The sequence below is a fragment of the Zonotrichia albicollis genome, unplaced genomic scaffold, assembly GCF_047830755.1.
Source record: "Zonotrichia albicollis isolate bZonAlb1 unplaced genomic scaffold, bZonAlb1.hap1 Scaffold_410, whole genome shotgun sequence".
Lineage (NCBI taxonomy): Eukaryota > Metazoa > Chordata > Aves > Passeriformes > Passerellidae > Zonotrichia > Zonotrichia albicollis.
This window is the reverse complement of record NW_027428438.1, coordinates 22,201-43,448: the sequence shown is the minus strand read 5'-3', so window position 1 is coordinate 43,448 and position 21,248 is coordinate 22,201. Positions and strand designations below refer to the sequence as shown.

The 21,248-nt window shown below is 34.2% G+C and overlaps 1 protein-coding gene across 1 annotated transcript in view; it reads right to left on the bottom strand.

The window, feature by feature from the left end:
• Nucleotides 1–3,091: 3,091 nt before the first annotated feature.
• The window catches only part of LOC141727955 (contactin-associated protein-like 4), a 34,498-nt gene continuing 16,341 nt past the window's right edge, over nucleotides 3,092–21,248 (bottom strand). The window contains exons 6-10 of the mRNA XM_074534239.1: nucleotides 18,900–19,046; nucleotides 13,454–13,625; nucleotides 8,334–8,440; nucleotides 6,019–6,138; nucleotides 3,092–3,319 (exon numbers count right to left, since the gene is read on the bottom strand). Of these exons, the coding sequence (XP_074390340.1) occupies nucleotides 3,114–3,319; nucleotides 6,019–6,138; nucleotides 8,334–8,440; nucleotides 13,454–13,625; nucleotides 18,900–19,046 (752 nt within the window). The 3' untranslated portion in view covers nucleotides 3,092–3,113. The remainder of the gene's footprint in view (nucleotides 3,320–6,018; nucleotides 6,139–8,333; nucleotides 8,441–13,453; nucleotides 13,626–18,899; nucleotides 19,047–21,248) is intronic.

Here is a 21,248-nt window from a genome sequence, read left to right as displayed (position 1 = left end):
AGAGAAAATCAATGCCCAGTCTTGTCTCCTACTTCTCTCAGCTTTCCCCTCCAAATAGTTCTCCAAAAGTTTAAGAAGACAAAAAAACCTGCTGAGATCTAACACCTTTAAATGACCAGGAAAAAATAAATTTCACCTTTACTTGATAAGCAATTTTTCATTTTAATACTTCTTTATCACATACTAAGTGATTGTCACAGATTTTTGCTTGCATTAGTAGAAAAGGGAACTCACAGTAGCTAGTTCAGCCAGCCATGATATTAGAATAATTTATCTTAAGCAGTCAATTTATATAATTCATTATAAAATGGTCCATGAAAGCAGAGACATAATCATCCTAAAAATCAGGATAGTTTATATTCTCTAGTAAAGATCAATTTCAGATGTTGGAACCACCAGAAATAGAATAAGGGAAGTCACAGAAATGGCCTCATCCCACTTCCAAGAGCATTACAGAGCACTACTACCAATATCTGTGATGAGCTTTGAGTAGCTGAGTTGTGGTGTTAATCAGAAATATCCAAAGACAGCTGTTCAGTCATGGACAGCAGATTCAGAATTTATATACTCAGAGACAACAGAAATCCTGTTAATGGTTATCCCATAAGCAAACTGGTATATCTGATGAGGAAAAGTGAAGTTGCCCAGGACTATCACATCTCTCTGTGGTGCATCCACTCAGCATTGTTTGTAGCAAAATGATAAAACTTAACTTTCTGTAATGAAAGTACTTTAATGAAAGTACAGTACTGCAGAATAAGCTTAAAGATATTGCCAAGCAAGTATAGCAACAGAAGAAATATCTGCAGAACACGATAGCTAAATTATATGAAGCAAAAAGACAAACCGTGTCAAATCAGATGGAAGAAGGGTGATGGATGCATGAAAGTCAAGGCATGAGAAGCAATCAAGTAGTGTTAAACTACAGAATTTCTTAAAGATACTTTTTTTTTGCTTCTGCTGGAGCTCCATTTTCAGCACCGGGCCCCCATGAAGAAGCTGGAATTTATTCTACTCAACTTTGCTTACAAGCACCACTGCTTATTAAACCTCACTGTTAGATAAGACCTCTGTTACACAGACAATCTTTCAGATCGTGAACATATTGACTGCATTCATTACCACACAACTGTCAGCCCAGCAGGCCAAAAAACAGTATGAGCAGTTTTTCGAAAAGTCAAGCTTGCATAATGGCATCAATGTCCAATATCAGTGTTTGCGTTTGCAAACCATCACAGGAGGAAGAAAACCCAGAGACTGCGTATAAATAATTTATCAGACAACACTTTAAAAAGGTTCTAGCAACTAAGACTGTAAAAAGCAGAATATTTCTGCTGCTTTAACAGCATGCCTTAGGTTTATACTGTAGTCCTGAATTAGCATTCCCAACGTTTCACTAGGGACATTGAGGTATGTTTAAAAGCTGGTCTCAGTTATTTGTTCACACAGCAGAGTGAGGAGATAGTATTTACTGAAATGCTGCAAGTTCATACTGATTAGCCCAGATTTTTTTCACTGCCTTGGCAGAAAGTACTGCCTGGGCAAAATGAAGCCATTAATTAAAATAGTTGGAGATTTCTTCATAATGATCACATAAATGTATTAAGCAATGGCTTCTTTAATGAGATCATTTGCAAATGCTATCCAGGCTGATTGAATACAATGCATTCCTAAAATACAGTCAGTTTAGAATTACTAGGTGGATTGTATATTCCAAAAAGTATATTATGTAACCATCATCAAATTTTCTATTTCTGAGGCATACCTAGTGAAGATTGTAAACAGTAGAAATGAGAGTGATTAAACTCTGTTTAAAAACGAATTATTTTAGAAAATTTGTAGAAGTCTCATATAAGTCTCTTTCACATCTATTTATTCCTCGCATTCAAAACTAAATTTTAAATAACTTACCACATCTGATTGCACACTTTAAAAACATTTATTTTAACACATTTATGTGCATATTATAAACATGCAGCTATATGCAATATAAACAGCATAACAATACAGATAGTGAATTATTTTAGCACATTGACATGCAATCTCCCTGGACCAAAAAAAAAAAAAAGTCTTTAAACTTTCTGCTTGAGGCAAACCAGGGTTTTGAACATCTAAACATAGCTTTAATTTGGAGCCCACAGTAAAAAGAAGGTTCATCAGGACACTTTAAGCAGCAGGTTCACTTTTTTTGCTGTGGAGGTGTTTTCAAAAAGATATTGTTCCAAGAGCAAACACCAGCCTGAGAAGTCCAGAGACACCCATGCCATAATTAGTGAGAAATAATGCATAAGTAAAGAGCTTAGACCTAGAACCAGAGAGGGTTTCACGCAGAGGCATTCTCTCTGCTTAGTAGGAAAGAATGTCAATGAATCAATTTTTAGCATTTTAAGAGTTTCTGGTGAACAAGCCAAAAAATTTCACTAAGTTTTTCAAAAGAAAGCAAACAATGAAGATTTTACCTCCACATTATTTGGAGCGCTTAGATGTTCAGAGTAAGGTCTTTTAACACCAGCTCTGTGTCAATAAAGTTAAAATTTAAATAGACTACATAACTTCGCTTTTATTTTAAGTAGATAAGATCTTCCATTATTTCTTAAGGCAATTATAATTTTGTCAATAATCCACATTTTAACTACTGAGCTTTCTAAGAATGTTTATACTGGATAGTGGAAATTCAATGTTATTGATGTGTTTTGTCAAGTACTCACAATATGCACATTAAGTGCACACATTAGCTCCTACTGGTATTTGCGCACTAATTTGTGCTCTTTTAAGAAAATATTTCCTCAGTAATAATTTAATTCCTTCTTTAAAATTAAAAAATTCTTGGAAGACTAAACAAGAGGGGATCTTAATAACAATCTCTGTTAATTTAAAAGTCTTATGAGAGAAATTAACTTACGAATTTAATTCTCTGAAAGAAAATCATTATAAATCGACATTTGCATTTTCCTGGTTCAAATATCTCTTGGAAATTTACAGAAATCTGAGAACTTAATATTTGAAGTAGTTCAAATTCCACAGTAGCAAAAAGCCATAGTCTTTTTAGAAATAAATAACTTTAGTAGCTAGCAAAATAAAAGCATGATGCAACATAATAAGGTTTGTCTGCTTTACTTACCTGACTTATCTAAAAGCCTTGACTTTTTGCAGTAGTAAGCAAGCTCCTGTTCACAGTGATCTGCAAGGTTTATTGTAGCCTGAAGCTGCTCTAGGTTGGCAGAATACTTGAAAAACACAGTGTGTGGGTTCTCTCGATTAGCGCTTTTAACCCTGGTTAGGTTGGTGCTGTTATGCTGTACAATTGTCCACGTTGCATCTTTCCAAACACATGTGAAAAGTAATAAAGAATCAGAGCATTGTGCAAGTTAGGGAAAGAGCATGAATGATGAAATCAGTCAAACTTCAGGATAACTTCTCTGATCACAGAAAGCCCGTTGGAGCCCATGAAACAGACATAAATAATTTAGCAAAAATGAAAACAATTATTCATTGTTTCTATTCATAGGTAGATCATTGTGCCATGACTGTAACAGATATTCAGCTAGTTAGGATTATTCAATAGGGAAAGAATATCTGATTACACCCAAATATTTGTATCAGAAATAAAATATTGTTTACTTGGTAAATTGCAATGAAAGATTAGAAGAAAAAAACCACTTTCCCTAGGCTTAAATACTGCATAAAATAACACTAACTCTATCCTAGAATCTACTTACATTAAATACATCCTTATAGCTTGAATTTATTTATTCAGTATGAGAAAATGGCCTATAGGCCTTTTCTTTAATACATAGATGCAGAAGATTTTTGCATATACTGAGTTTACTGTAAAACTAAGATTACATGAAGGTGAATTATTACTGCCACCTAAAATTAAATAGTAATCATGGTGAAGGCTCATATCATTCTTCTGTTTTGTATTTTTGCCAAGATCCTTCACCTGTGAACAGGTTAAAAATGAGCTTATTCTGTTTCAACTCCCCCTTTCAAAACCTGTAACTCTCACTCTCCTGACCAAAACCCCTTTCAAGGTAGGGGTGAGAAGGTTAAAGCCCATCTGGGACAGTCAAATTCAGATTCATGGTCACTGTATTCTTGCATATTTATGGTCAGCTAATTAAAAAAAAAAAAAAAGAATTTTTTTTTCCTAAATTTTAGTATTGACATTATATTTCAAACATTCTAACAATAGTATTCTAACTACTAGACCTGTATTTTATATCATCAGCTGCCTATAGGTCATATAGGGCAGATCAAATAAAAATAACCATGAAGAGGAAAGAATGATGATCACTTAGAGATAGGTAATAGTCAGAAAATCTAAACGAAATATTTTTCATCTAATCATAAAATTTTATTAGGGATGTAATTAGACTGTCAAAAACCAGATAACTAGAAAAACAAATTTAAATTTTGTTTCCTTTGTTTTGGGTACTGTTTTCTATGGTTGTGGGTTTTTTTGGTAGATGGATACACATGCAGACACAAATACATCTAAACATTACACTGAACATAAAAATTAAGACAAAGAGTTTGGATATTCAACTCATTGTCGCACTCACAAAATTACACAAAAAAAGAAAAACAGCTAACAGCAAAGTTTGTAGCATTTTAATTGACAATGTGGACTGTAGGCTTTTGATTCTGAAACTGACCTCCAAGAATAAATTCAGGAAATGGCACCTCCCTCCCAGCTGCCTGAAAATAGAGCCCCATGAATGTCAAAGACAAGGCAGTGCAGTAAGAAATGTGGGCATCTGCCTTTCCCGCCTCTGGTGGGAAAAGGGAATACCAGTCATGAGGAAATTGGGAACAAAACAAATATAGAGGATTCATCCTGTCAGAATGCATCTTGAGATGACGAACTGATCAATGATGTTTGCTTAATGTGGTGAATAAGGAGTGACTGAGAAAAACAGGAACAGCTGTTCATGGACACACAAGGATAAATCAGACACAACACTGTACCTTGGAGAGTTATACCCACTTAGAAAAATTGTCATCTTTCTGCCATGATTCTTTGGTCTCTTTTAGTCTCACAGGACACTAGAATATTTCTTTTTAAGAGCCTGTGCCAATCTGAAACGTGCTTATTGTGAGCAAGCACAGTTCACTGTAGAAGTCAAAGTCAGGAGCTGACACCATGAGACTAGGTAAAGTGCTCAAGTCAACATCAAAATCTTACCATAAGGTTTCTAAGTCAAGTTCTCAACACTTAGGGCATATCTAGCACTAGCCAGTTCAAATCTAGCTTATTCATCTATTCTTTTAAACAGTTAAAACTGTGTAAAAGTATTTTTTTTTGTCAAACAAAACAATAAAATGTTCCCGTCATTTTGGCAGGAAAGAATTTCAAATAAAAGGAGCTAAGTAAACAGTAAAGGAGACAGCCATAAATCCAGCAATAATAAATTCCAAACAGCCATTTAAATTTAAGCTTAGTTGAAAGGACCTTTACCAATATACCATATACCACACAGAAATAATATTAACTGCTTTGTTAAAAAGCAGACCAACTGTTGCATTTGTATTCTCCAAAAGATCTCTGTGCAGTTTGAAAGATGAAGTTTAATATCAATGTTCCTCCCGACAAAGGCGAGATCTAAGTTAAAATTTTTTCAGAAGGCTATCAGGGAAAGTCAGAAAATTTCTCATAAACATAACTTATTCCTCATTTTCCTAAGTATCCGCAAGAGGCTGCAACTTCAGTGAAAACAAAGCTGCTGCCCAAAAATGAACTAGTATGACATTGTCTCCATATGAAACACATGCCACATTTATGCAAAGCATAACAGGAATGCTGCGTTAGCTTCACAGCCTGAATCCTGTTATAATTCTAATTTTTATACCTAATTATTTGCCCAATATCCTGAGCTTAGGAGTCGCCTTCATTTTGTTGTTCATGTTTACATAATATTCAGAAACTGCAGAGACTTCTCACTTGATAAGTCGTGTTTCAATATAATGAGCATGCATACAGTCACAGCTGTAAGCTAAGGAAGTTTATCACCTCACCTGTCATATTGCAGTACACGAGAAATGGTCCCAAGGGGCCACTTCCATCTGAATCAATATTGTAAAAGCCTGAAGTGTTCCCTCTGTGCTTATAGGCTTCACATGATTGCTCATAGATGGCTGTAAAAGAACATATTCCATCACAAATGTAATGGCATGATTTTACAATTTATTCAAGAAATTACAAAAAAAAATGCACAACCCTTGATATTGGGAAAAGAAGTTGGTTGTGTGCTGACTGCTAAAGAATTAAGAAAAATTCATGCAATCAAAACTATTCCTTTATTAGAAATTGTTAAACATTTTTAATTTAACACGGAGATTACATGGTGCATTTTTAAGGATTTTATTCCGTATTTCCAGCTCAAAACCTCTGGGAGAAAAACATGAAATATGGGTGAGTAAATGGTTGAAAAATTTCTGAAAAATGCTAGAATGCCAAGGGTATTACTTAGACTCTGGTAATCTGATTTTGAGGAAAACCCCATTAACTACCTCAACCAAATCAGATTTTTTTGCTATTGTTGCAACGTAAAGCAGAAGGTAAGCATTTTTTGGCTTTCACACTTCTTAAGTTTCTTCCCACTGTAAATGGAAACGCAAGTGACATGTCAGAGATTTCAGTAAAAGAACTAAATTAGCAAAGACAAAATGACAGCTCCTTGGTTCCCTGTCATGTACACTTTGTATCAGTCAAGATCTAAAAAAAAAATCTGTGATACCGCCTATATATCAAATATCTGAGAAAAAAAAGATATATGAGTCCACCTCTATAACTGGATCTCAGAAAACATGATGATAATGTTACAGCTGGACACATTAATCTAAATTCTCCTTTAACTATTACATTTCTTTTGAGCAGTCACAATGTTTTTATCTTACATTTCAAAATTAAACTGCACTCTATCAGTTATCAAAACTTTTAAAAATTACACCAAAATGAATGAGCTGTTAGATTAATAATGAAAAGTAGTTATGAGTGCTATACTTTTCTAAAATAAGCTATTGTTTTAAGGAGTGTTATCTTTCTATTTTTTTGCCTGATGGCTACTGACATTATATGGCAACAACTATAAAAAGAGACAAACCATTCATTTTATTTACTCTATGAAATATCCACAATAAACAATTTTTGCAATTTTTGAACCCAATTTTATGGTTCTGTAACAGTAAATACTTTTAGCTAAATTTAGAAATGAAAAAATTTAAGTTATTCATTATAATTTTAGACAATAAAAAAATTGGTAACTCATATTATTACATTTCTGATTAAGTCCTAATCATTAGGAAACTCTTGCCTCCCTCTGTCCCCATAGAAATTAACAGATGATTGAATTTGTGACTTTTCAAATTGCAATGAATCAAATCACCTTCATCTTCACTCTGGGCTCATCAGGTTTTAACGGGGCACCACATGGTATTCAACAGCTACTATTGGCATATTTTCTGTTTTACATAGTTTTTCTTAATATTGTTAGTTATGACTGTTGTTGACTTTGTACAAGCAAGGTTTTAAATAGGTAGTCTTCTAAAATCAGTGATTTCTCAAAAAATCTCATTTAGGCAGGCATACATTCTTTTTGTAAAAGCTGCCAAAAAGATTGTAATGATTTTATATAGACAATATATAAGTATAGAATTGTTTATCTGAGATTAGGGCAATCTTTGTATTAAAAAAAAAACCAAACCAGTAAACGTCTATGGATTTTTAATTATTATAGGCATGCAATGAAAGCCAGCATACTTATTTTATCTTCTTCCCAGAACATGCTGAAAGCAGTACCAAAATAAAGCATCTCCTGTGAAATTACCTAAGTTACACTCACATAGGCTTTCAAAATGTGTTTATTTTATTTTCTTCTAATCTACTTCCTGATCTAGAAAACTACATAAACATGTGTTTGAGGTTTAGCACAGGATTACTTTGGACATGCATGTAGTCCCAGTCGCTCAGAAATAATAAATAATGGTTATTACGATTAATACAGATGAACTTGCTGTATTTCTAAATGATACATTGATTCAGAAAGTGGAGTTATATGGATGAGAGAGGATATTGCTATCTTATATAAAATACAAAAAAAGTAGAAGAAAAGCACTTAAACGTTCAATCAATTTTTTGTTACATATTTTGAGTTCCCAAGGCCTTTCCTCAAACCAAATTATGAGTATTTTTATAACTGAGAATACTTTATGAATGGTAAGTTCAAATGTTTTTACTTTGGTTTGCTTTGTCTTTTTGTTTTGTTTTGTGGTGAAGAAATTAAATCAGAAATAAAAGCATAATTAGAAATCAGAAAACACCTTATACTTACGATAGTGACAAGTAGCTCCCTTGTAACCAGTATTGGCACAGTTACAGTGGAAACTGTTCCAGGACTGTGAGCACTCACCACCATGTTCGCAGTAATTAGGCAAACACCTAAAACAAAAAACAATGTGCATTTTCACTCTTTTTTCTCCTCACTTACTATTGTACTTAGCAATAAAGGCAAAATCCTGGAAAAGCATAATGTGAAGGAAGTCATCAATGTCATTGGTAAGGATGCCAATGTAAGTAAAAGAAAATTAAGATAATTTCTTCCTTGGCATTCCTTTTACTTATAAAATATCTAAAGTATGTAACAAGTTTATGAAAACAGAAATAAGGCATAAGATAGAGAATTGTTATTAGCGTTCAACTGGTCACAATTCAATACAGACTAATAAAGATTCATGTGTTGATAATTCAATGGCAAGTTTTACAATGACTGGGATTTCTTCAACAACATGTATCATAAACAATGCAACATTACAGCACATTTCCTTCTGTTTCACCTAACAAATTTATCTTACCACAGCACTAGACATCTGTTTCTTATTCCAAAATCCTGTTTACCTTGTATCCTAGAAAGAGCTCAGTATGTTGGTTCCAACATAACTAAGTACTTGTAAAGCCATTTCCACTCTGGTAATATGACTAAGATCCTGAAAAGTTCTTATTACTTTCTTCTAACTATACAATGGTTGACTGAAAAAATAATTTACCTGTAACTTCTTAGTGCTTAAGACTGCAGCACTGCACTAAAGTATAAAATAACTGTTACATGAAAACAAAAGAAATTATCTTTTTTTATAAATGCAGCTGAAAATAGATTGAAATAGACTGGCACACTTCAAGTAATTATTAACTAGCTTTTAACCAATTATTAACTAGCTTTTCACCTTAGAAATTAGTTAACATTCTAACTGCACTGAGTTTATGAGCACAGATACAGTACAGAAAGTGTAAAATTACTTTACTGTTGACATTAGCCACAGGAAAAAAAATGAACAAAAACAACATGCCCACTAACATTCACAGGATCTTAAAATACCTTTTAATTCTTCAAAGAAATATTATGAGAATATTAAATTAGGATTGCAGAAAGTCCAGCATTTCACACATTTGCCCTATGAATAATTCAGGGTCTTTGCACATTCACTGCTCATGGCACTCAAAGAACTTTATCTTTCTTTCATGTTTATAAACAAGGATAAGTGGTTTTCACAGAAGGGAATTAAAAAAGAAGTAGCAGGTGAAGTATAGGTAAAGTAAGTAAACTGATAGATGTCATCTATTTTCAAGGAAATCTGTGACATTTTTGGCAGTGAAACAGCTAATCTTGTATCTATTCTCTCACTCAAAAAACGTATTCCTAAGACTAGTCAACAGATGATATGTGTCTCATTGTTATATGTTTTGCAGCCTAAAGATAAAATTTAGGCATCAGGCTTACAATTATTTTAAGTACTTTGTTTGACAGAATTACATAAATATACATACTAATGTTTCTTAGGTAAATGCTCTATTTCTTTTTCTAATCATCAGTTATTATAAACACAAATCTTGGGCAAAACTGCCATTCAAGACCTTCAGTGCATTCACTGACAGCTGGTCTGCTTTTATTTAAGTCACATTTTGTGTCCTATGCCTTTTTGATAAAGACATTATCTAAAAATTGTGTTTTATATGGTCTTTACTTGTATTAACTCCCTGTCCCTACTAATTAATCTTCCTATTATTTTTCACAAGATGAAAAACTTTGAAGAAATTGATAATGTTTGAACCAACCTTAATGAAAGTGCAAACAAGTTAGAAGTATAATTCAAATCTTTTAACATTAAATTTAAATCTTTTAACATTAAGTTTTTTCCTCTGCTACAGAATGTATAATAGAAAGAAGCCACTTGCTACATCAAAGTAAATGTAAATTACATTATATGCTGCAACCCTACCCCAAAGCAAGATTTAGGACACAGCTTTCTTTGAACAAGGTCATTTTCTTAAAAAACTCTCATATTTGAAATAGTATTTCTAATACTTATTCTATGCAAAATAATTTTTATGTCTGCTAAAACCAGAAAAGCAACAGCTAATGAAACATTTACCGCATATTTCCTGATAATATGCTTTTAAGTGTATGGCTTCTGAAAATTATATAATATTTTATACCAAGGCAGCAGCCTATTAATAACTATAAACTAATATTGAGAGGAAAATACTGATCCAAAATATGAATATAGCTGCGCTAATGAAAGGAAAAGATAAGAACTTTGTACATCAGTTTTAACTAGATATATTTTTTTTCTGTATACGATTTCTTTATCCTGGTTGTAAATTATGGCCAAAATATCCTTTTTAAAAAGTAAATAACTGCTGCATTTTTTATGCCTATTATTTCTTCATTTTTCAGCTTATTCAAACAAAAAAGTGAAAAAAATTATTTCAGAACTGTGCAGTGAGCATAATTTTTATTTTTGGCTTTTTCTTTTTAAAGATATAAACCCGTTTCAATCCTTTTTTTTGTATGCTGCTGGCAGGACAAAAAGGCAAGAGCTCCTGGTAGTAAATGGTATGTTTCTGTGTAGGGCTCAATATAATTAGGACAGACGCATCTGGTACACTCTCCTCAGAGACTAAATATGCTAACATTGCAAGGCATTTAAATGACACTGTGTCCTTTAAAGTGATTTTGTGAATGGTTTATAGCTAATTAGGAGTTATTAAACCAATATATATTGATAAAGGAGCTGAGAGAAAAGATATTAAGGAGAAATATATGAAGAGAATTGTTTGCACATATAAGAGATGTATGAGCAATAGAACAATATAAGCATGTCCTGAAATGAAATGGCTAAATGAGGGATCATAGAAAGACTGATGTCTGCTAACAGTCATAACAATTGAAGAGTAGGATAAGGAATGAGAAAGTTTATCAAACTGAGAAAACTGAAAATAGGAAAATGGTACAGCATTTGTTTGTATAAAATGGATATAAAAAGTTAATAATTTATATTCAGAAAAATTAATTATTAACTAAACATCTCTCCATGACGATCGTAAATCTCATAAAAAACACTCTTCATATACTAGATGTGTATATGTGAGGTAAAGAAGGGATTAAATAGAATTGTTTTCAGTTTATTTACTATTGCATATAAATCCAGTTTGCTATGCAAAGAGTAAATATTATTTGTTTTCATGCACTTCAAATACGTAAAACTAATACAAAAGGACTCCATTTAGGTGTCAGTCACTTCTATTACAAAAAGCTGTCAATAACTCCAGAATTTGGGCCAAGGTTCATGATTTGGAACTGAAGATGTAAAGACTCGCATAAAGACTCCAAGACAAAGAAGGTATTTGTTTGTGCTCACCTTTAGGGAGATATTTACTACTGGGAACACAAAATGCTCATTAGCTCAGGGCATCCAAAGACATTTATAAATCATGGTAGGAATAAAGCATTTTTTCTCAAACAATATGGTACACAGGATCATAAAAGCTACCTATTAAATATTGTTTAAAACATGTAAGCAGTTTTAATTTTGCCAAATATATGTGCTTTACCACATGGAATTTATGGTGAGATGTAGAATTAATTTGATAAAGAGAAACATGAAGTTTGTTCCAAACTACAAGCAGCAGATATTGAATTAAATGAGACCGTGCAAAGCAACGGGAAAGAAATAGTCCCAGAAGCAAGACAGCACAAGACCAGACAGGATTTTTAAAAGTAGTCTATTTTGGAAAAAAAAAAAACCATCAGGGTAATGAAATATAAAAATGAGTAGATTAAACTTCTATTTTGATAAATCAGGAAGACATATGCTTAGCATGATGGGAACTGAAAACTAAATGTTTGCTTAGATTGAGAGCCAATGCAAGAAAGGTACAATGGTCAAGATAGAAGAAGAGACATAAATTAAGACCTGAAAATATTAGAGAAAACAAAAACAACCAACCAAGAATCTCCCATAAAGATGTTATTTTCTTTTTGTATCACTGATCTCGAGAACTTTTATCCTCATCTTGGACTTTTCTCTCCTTAAACTTTTATGAAGAATTAGGTAAATAGCTAGTATTTTTTCCATCTTTCATCTACAAGGAGTAGTGACTGTTTCCAAAATAAGAACATGGATAGCTGTACACCGTGTCATCTCTAGGAAGGGATTGCAGGTCACAGAAGTAAGGTTGTGTGACTGATCCTGAAACTGGCTGTTGTCTTAGAGCAGATCTCTGCCTACAGCGTTTTCCAGAAAAGATATAACTTTTGAAAAGTCTTATAATTCAAAAGACAGAGTTTTTGAAACTAAAAGACACCTTATGAGGACTACAAATATAGACAGTGAGGGAGAATTATTCAAAAGTACATAATTTCTCCTCTGTCTGCTGTGTCCTTTCAGTACAGCCTTTCAGCTGCGTCCAAGAAAAACACTTTGGGATTAAGGACAGCGTATCTGTCTGTGACTGCATTCTCTGGAGTCTACAGAATAAAACTTCTCCTTCTTTGACTGTTTGTTTGCTCACTCGCTCTCTTCTCAGCAGCTTGTGTTGTTCTGCAACCCGCTCTGCTTTCACTACACGGAAGTCCAGCAATGTCCTTCAAGCATTTCCATTACTGGGAATGTATCCCTCTTTGGGAAGGGACTTTCCTTTGGGGAGGGACACTTCAACTAGCCATTCTTTTAGATAGATGCTAATTGCAGGTTATGAGATTAGTTCTGATCGTGGTCTAAAAGACAATTGTTCACTCACTGTGATGGATATTATCTACTGTGTTTCTGGAGAGGTAGAAGATAGGAAACAGCAGTAACTCGTAAAAAACATAGTATGTTAAAAGGTGGATGGGTTGCAGTAGGAGATTTGTGTCTGCAGCTCATTTTAGAAGAAAGCAAGATACTTAAATTTGTCAGAAACATAAAATAATTTTATTCAAATTTAATTTTATTTGCAGTAAAAGGAAGTTTATTTGCTATATGCTACATATTCTGCATTTATTCAGGATTTCTAAATTCTTACAAAAGAAACAGCATGTTATTTTGTAACAATGTTCTGTTCTTTGTCATCAAATCACTATTAGAAACAAAACACAGCCATAAATAAATTAATGAGTAAACGTTATTTCCTCACCTGTCTGTAATGCCACATAAATCTATCTGAAGATCACTGAAATTGCCAAAACCGTTTTGCTGAATAGAGATGATATCCACTGCTTTGTTACCAATGGAAATATGTCGCATGCATCCTTGAAAACCACCAAATGAGGTATTACATTCAGAAATGTTTCCACTGCTCGGACAGCCTGAAAAAAGAATAAAAACTGGCACTGAAAAGAAATATTTTATTGAAAAACTTTATATACTCCAAAAGTAAACTGAACTTTTATAACCTCTACACATTTTAAACTTTGTGACTGGGGGACTTTAGCCAGAAGCTCTTCTGATTAAGCCATGGTTGTATGACTGAAAAGAAATACTTCTCCGCAGTCTTACCGTTTTGAAAGCATATGCAAAATATCACTAAAAATTTCGTTAAAGGATAACCGAAACAAAAGCTCCAAAGCAATGAGTAGAATCAAGATATGAACAGAATGTTAGGTTACAACGCAGTCACATGATTTGAACAAGTTTTAAGTCACAATTGAAGTGAAATAAGAAAAAAACCTCAAAACCAGTTACTAACTAAAATCACTTTACTCTGTCAGCTGCTAAGAATATTTTGTAAAGTACTGAATCTTCTTGTTGCAGACCATCAATGACTCAAATAGGAGAGATGCTCCTGCCACTAAACCTGCCACTCATGGACAAGGAAGAGATGATTGAAAATGTAAAGGTCAAGGACAGGCTTGCTTGCAGCAAACATGAAGGTGAAGCTGTGGAGTTTATGAGCCACAGAGAAGAGCGAAAGAAATAAACTCCAGAATCATAACCCTTGACCTCAGAAGAGCCAAATTTTTTCTGTTCAGGATCTGTTTTGAGGATACCATTAAAAATTGCCTTGGAGACCAAAAGGGCTGGATGGATTTCAACAAAAAAGGTCTTCAGAGCAAAAGAGAAGTCCATAGCAGTATCAAAATAGTTAATCAAGTGTGGCATAAGGCTCCTGAGTGAGTTCCTGAGTGAGTGCATACACAAAAAGAAAGGATACAAAATGTGGTAGCAGGGACATGCAACATATAGGGGAATACAAAGACATAACCTGTGTGTCTAGGAATGCACTTAGGAAACCAAAAGGAGATAAAACTTGCCAAAGATGTTGAAATACAACAAAAAAAATTTTAGGAGGTTCAACAGTAAGAAAAGGAAGGCTAATGAGATTATGGATATTATCCATATATCTCATGGGGCAGGGGACTTAACAACAAGGGTCTAGAGAAGAATTGTTTCCTTTTACTGGAAAGGAAGAAGTAAAACTGATCCTTAGGATTCCCATAACCTAGCAGAGCATGAAAAAATGAATGGAGTATCCATGGTAAAGGAACACAGCAAAGGAACAAGGTGCACCTGAGGATGCTGCAGGAGCTGGTCAATGCCATTTGAACAATTGCCATTGTCATTGTGAATCCATTAACATTTTAGTCCTCAAAGGGTCTTGGCAATATGCTGAACAAGCAAAGTTCCACCCATCTTCAAAAAACTAGAGGGCTGTTAGTCTTATTGCGGTGCCTGGCAAATTCACAGAGCAAAAGCTCTTAAAGCCATTTCTAAACATGCAAAGGACAGGAAGTTACCTGGCTAACTTTAGCTTCAAGGTTAAATTATGCCTGACTGAGGTCTTTATTTTCTTTGCTGAAGTGATGAACAGTATAGATAAAGGGAGAGCACTGAGCATTGCATATCAAGACTTTAGCAAAAACTTGACAGTTTTCTATAGTGTCCCTATCACCAGATTCACAATGGGTGGGATAAGCAGGCAGTTGATGCTGCAAAGTCCAGCTGATGATCAGGGAGCAGAAGATTCTTTAGAGATCAGTAGTGACATCTACAATGTCTTGACTAGTGACCTGGATGATGAAGCAGCATGTGCTTTCAGCAAGCACGCAACTGATACCAAACCAGAGGCAGGGACAAAATATTGGAGAACAGGGCTGAAACTCAAAGGGACCTGGACAGGATTACCATGAAATCCATTAAGAACAAGATCAAGATTTTTAATCTGACATGAAGCAAGTCCACGCAACAATCCAAATTGGAGGATCACTGTCCAGAGAGAGGCCTGAAATCCTAGTGACCATCAAGTGGATTATGATCCGGGGAAGTGCTCTTGCAGCACAGAAGGCCAATGCCATTCTGGTATGTATTACCAAGAGCATAGTCAGCAAGTCCTGGGAAGTGGTTCTTCCTGCTACATGGCCCTTGTGAGGCCATATTGAGAGTGCTGTAGCTCTGGGCTCCCCAGTACAGGGGAGGAAGGACATCAGTGTCCCAGAGTGAGGCCAGGGGAGGCCTCCAAGATGCCTGGAAGCTGAATGCAGTTATAAGGAGAGGCTGAGAGATCTGGGCCTGCTCAGTCTTAAGAAGAGAAAATAAGATGGCACAGAGAATATAGAGCAGGACTACTTCCAGCAGTACATGGTGATGGGATAAGAGGCAAAGGACAAAACTATAAACCTGCAAATTTGGATCATAAGGCATAGGACACAAGCAACAAGTGTTTTTATGTTGACAGTGGTCCATATCAGAACAATTTGCCCCAAGAAGTTTTACGATTTCCATCTTTGCAGATGTAAATGGCTTGAGTGGTCACATCCCAGTACATCTTGATTTAAGACTTGCTTAGAACTGAGGCTTAGACTACACACCATCTGGATGCACACACTCTGTAAGAATTTAATATTGTGGTTTATCTATCGTCTTACTGGTCCTGAAATGCCTTGTTCACTGATTGCCAAATAAGTAAACATTTGTAAAAATAAATAAATAAATTGCTTTAATCCTGATTTGATTTAAAACATGTACATTGAGCAGTTTTTCCCAGTGGCAGGTAAATACTACAATGCAATACTTTATTTTTCTTTCTTCCACAGGGTAATGTTGTTTCTGCAATGATGTACAAGGGTCATCCCTTGATCTTAGTCAAACGATACTGCATTCTGGTTCACAGCATTTGAAGACCTTCTTATTCTAGGAAATAGAAAGCAATGAGTTTTAAGACACTTTTCTGTTCCACAGAGCTAATGAGTACTTCTGAAGTCCCGTAAAGACACTGAAGAGACTGATGATACAGGAAAGCAAAATGATAGTGGAAACTACTAAATATATTCAAATAAGTGTGCCATAACATAAATAGTATAGATATATTTTTGAGAAATTTAGATTAGAAAAACTATTAAAACTGAAATTTTACAAGTTGATAGACTTGGAATGTTCATAAATCTGCTCAGGAGCCAAACTGTTCAAAGTTGTTATCATGTTTCTGAAGGCAAATGTTTTTTATCTACTTGGTATGTTGCTTTAAGAACAAATAATATGCAAACTTGCAAAAATAAAAATAAGAGCACAGGAAGATTTCAGTACCAAACAAATGAATTACAAGTTTAACCATATGCCTTACAGCATTCTACAGTTGAACGGTAACATAAATTCTGTCATTTCTGGTGAAAAATATGATGCTCATGTGAGAATGAAATACTTCCAGTAGAGTTTAAATAAATAAATAATAGATAAACAAACAAACAAATAAAGGCCAGAGAAAGCAGGTAAAGTTTACAAATTTTTGGCATAGCTATCTTACAAAATCGTGTGTCAGATATTTTTCTTGGTGTCTCTTTTTCAAAAATTGTCTTCTGTTAGAGAAGAGACAAATACCATTAACATTAATTAAATTGTATTTCCTTACAATTGTTGACTGAATATTAAAGATAAAAGGAAATACTTTAATCATTAAATTTATATTATTTACTTATTGCAAAATTCAATTATCTCATTTTCTCTTCTAGTTGCAGTGAGTTTTTATTACAAGAACTGAGAGAGATTAGAGATCTTTGATGATGGCATGACTAGAAATAGTGCTGACATAACACTAAGATATTTTCATATTTATTACACATTTTCCTAGTTAAACACACACATTTCCTGCATAATTTGTATTCATTAAAACAAGTAAACAAATCACCATGTCCCCAGGACATCTCCCCTGAAAGGCTGATACTCATATTTTAACAAACAGCACAAACATGGTAAATATTCATATAAACTTGGAAAGAAAGTAAAAACGCATTGTCTGGATTTTGACAGTGGCATATAACATAAAAATTTAATAAAGAATTTTCTAAACTCAGAAAACCACTTCTAGAATTCCCTAACTTTGTATGAGATGCATGAGCTGCAGATTTCAGTGATAAGGCTGATCAGAGAACGTGAGGGACAGATATGCAGTTGCTACTTGCAGTATGGAATTAATTTGTCCTCTCCACACTGCAAAACATGAATAGAAGTGTCCTTCTACAACTTAACTGAATATGCTTCTTTTTGTAGATCCCCACATCCCTTCTGAACTGTTCATTTGAGCCATCAACCCTGCAATGGTGAAAATCACCTCATCAGAGATCTGGGAACCTGAACGAACAGAGAAGGGTTACTCAAGAGGAATATTTTGCATCTTTCTCTGCTTTTGCTGACTACTAGCCAAGTCAAGGGGTATTTTTAACATTACATGGTAGACGCCAGACGTGAAAATTCATGTGAATGCTCATGTAGCAGTTACTGTACTAAGTGCATATCTGTGAACATGAAATTTATTTAAAAGCTGTTGTTTCAAGGGAAGTGATCTGTGGACAATGACTGGGTCCATACTTATTTAGTGTTTTGTAGACAACCTTCTCAGTTTTCACAGAAATTTCATCATTATTATTAAATAATTAATAACTTAACAATTTAACCATTAATGTTTAAAAGAGAGGAAGCATTAGGCAAACAACCAATGAACTCAGGTATTGTTTATCATTGCTACTATGCAGCACATTCCCAAAAGAATTATATGAATAACAGAACAATCTGCTCCTCTCTATCAATAACAATACATGTCATTAATGACATAATCCCTTGATGACAGATGACTGTTGATATTCCTAGAAAAATGAAGACATATGCACATATAAGTTTTTAGGCACAAATTATATTTATCAAATGTAGAAAAGTTATATCACTGCGTTAAAAAAAAAAAACAAAAAACCAAACTAAAAAGATCTATGTACAAAGAGGGTATTGACAAGATAAGCATTTACTTAAGGTGAAAACTTGAAGTCATTCCAGTGGAAGACTCTCTAAATATTCATTTGGCAAAACAAGAAGTCTGCAGAAAGAGAAACCTTTGTGTGTCTGTTTAATTGCCAGCCAGACTATATTCAATTATCAGAACACAATACAAGTTATCTAAAAAGTGACCAAAAATTTAAGGTAGTGATTTATTCTACCCAATATGGTAAAATTTAATGAAAACTGAAAATATCAGAACAGTGCCTGAACCAAGCTAGGCAAAGAAGCCAAATAACTATTTTGATTTGATTCGATATGTCAGGAAAAATTGATGTGTAACTGTTGGATATTGCTTTGATAAACAAACAACAATATTTTACCTCCAAAGTAGAAAACATCTGAATAAATCTGCAGAGGTGTGAAAGCATGAGCAGACGAGGTCACGTCATTGTCCACTCTTACACTGATCCGATTCCTTTTGACAGAGAGGGATACAGAATGCCACTGGCCATTATTTAATCCAGAACCTGAAAGAAAAATAAAACCCCAAAATTTAGTATGAACTTTCACCTATTATTATACTATCTAAATGTTTTAGAATTGAAAGGAGAAAGAACCAAGAGAGAGCAATCATAGCCCACATAAAATCTCCAAGTGATAGTAAAATGAAAAAGAACATAATAAGCATAAGCATCTTTTGTGAAGACAGAACCTTGCTTCACATTTGGTAGATAAAAAATAAAGCTACTTCACTGAATAAGTCTTAGTGTTATAGTACTATTGTTGTAGCCAAATTATCTGTAATATATTAATTTAATGTAATGACTGTGAAGAGTATCCTCCCAATCCAAGGAGGCTATCATTAAAACATCATTGTGATGGTGGATACAGTATTTTAGACATAATACATATTTTTATTACACTGTTACAAAGTGGTCATTATATTACAATATGGAAAAACAGTAAAATACTGCAGATGCTAAAAGCTTCAGTAATAATCATGTCAATGTCACAACACAATTTTGCTTTCAGCTGATTCTTTTATTGGACATGTGTGGGAAAATATTCTGAGAGTTAAGCCATGACCACAAACTTACATTACTCCCGGCTGTGTAGGTGTAAGGTGCCAAAAAGCAATAAACCTATAGCCTTGATTCTGGAAAGCACTTATGTACACATAAATAAATTTTACTCAGGGTAGCATGTAACCATGTTATTATCTTTAACAAGTGCCTAAAGTCAATCCTGTTCCTGAGTATTCCTCAGAGCAGAGGTACTTCTTTCAGTGAAGAATAAAGAATACAACCTCTAAATTAGGCAAAGCATTTTCTGACTGCAGTGTGTCTATGATTTGTGATCTGTGATTTCTCTCTTGAAACTACATGTATTTATGTAGTCCTCTCTAGAACATGCGGTATATGTTGCAGTAGCAGTCCGTGAGTTAAGAGATTCATTCAAACAGAAAGAAAAGAAATAAAAAGAGAAAGATGAGAAGGTTCAAATAACTAAATTATAGCATAATTAGGATCCATAGATTGTTGATTACCATAATCTAAACTTAGATGAACTATCACCTAGATAATATCTCCGATATATTTAATCCTATATACCTTTTTTCCTTACTTTAATAAGCGTATTTATTAAGGAACACGAAACAAGAAATCCTAAACATTTTGCTTTAGCATCAGCCTCTCATGAGTACTTCAAGTGACTGAAATTTTCCTCAGTCACAACTCTTTAACACTTTATCTCTTCCTTTAGAAATTAAAAAATCTTAGAATCAGATAACATTTTGGGCTGCAAGTGGCCTTTAAAAGCCAGTTCAATCTATGCTCCTCTTTGCAGGGACTTTTTTTACTGGATCACATTGCCAAAACCCCCATACAACATAACCTTGATCATTTCCAGGAGTGGAACATGTAAATATAACCTGTTTCACTTTAAAATTGTCACCTCTTGTTCTGCCACTACAGATCCTTGGAGGAAAAAAGAATAAAAATCTCCATTATAGATCTTCAGTATGAAAAGGTCAATAAGGTCTCCCTAATTTTTTTTTCCAGACTAAACAATACTGACTCTCTCAGCCTGTCTTCTTGGAGATGTGCTCCAGCCCTCTGATAATTTTCATGGCCCTCCTCCAGTCTCCTTCTAGCAGGACCATGTTTTTCTTGTGCTGGGGACCCTAGAGCTTGCAGGAGTTCTTGAGGTGGGGGTCTCATCTACCAGCACCTCCAAATTCTTGGCAAGCCCAGCCTTAAACCCTTCCTCCCCCAGCCTATACTGATACTGGGGGGCACTCAAACCCAGGTGCAGGAACTCTCATTTGGCTTTGTTGAACTTCATGAGCTTCACATGGGTCCATTCCTCAAGTCTATCAAGCACCCTCTATCTTCAAATCTACCAAGAGTTGCATTCCTTCCTTTGAAGGAATCAACTGCACCACTCAGGTTTGTGCCATCAGCAAACTTGATCTCACTACCCGTGTCATTACTGAAAATATTAAATTTAGCAATAAACTCTGCCACTTTATTTTAATTGTTAGAAGGATAAATGCTTTCAATTCTTAGTTGTGCATCCTCCTTCAGTAGCCTCTTGTTCTGGTGGATAAACCATATTCCAAATCTTGTAATATTTGACAGTGAAGATAGCTAAGAGACTGTCCTAACATATAAAGAATGGTATTTTAGACCACCAGAAATTTTGGTTACTGGAAAAATAATAATATGAAC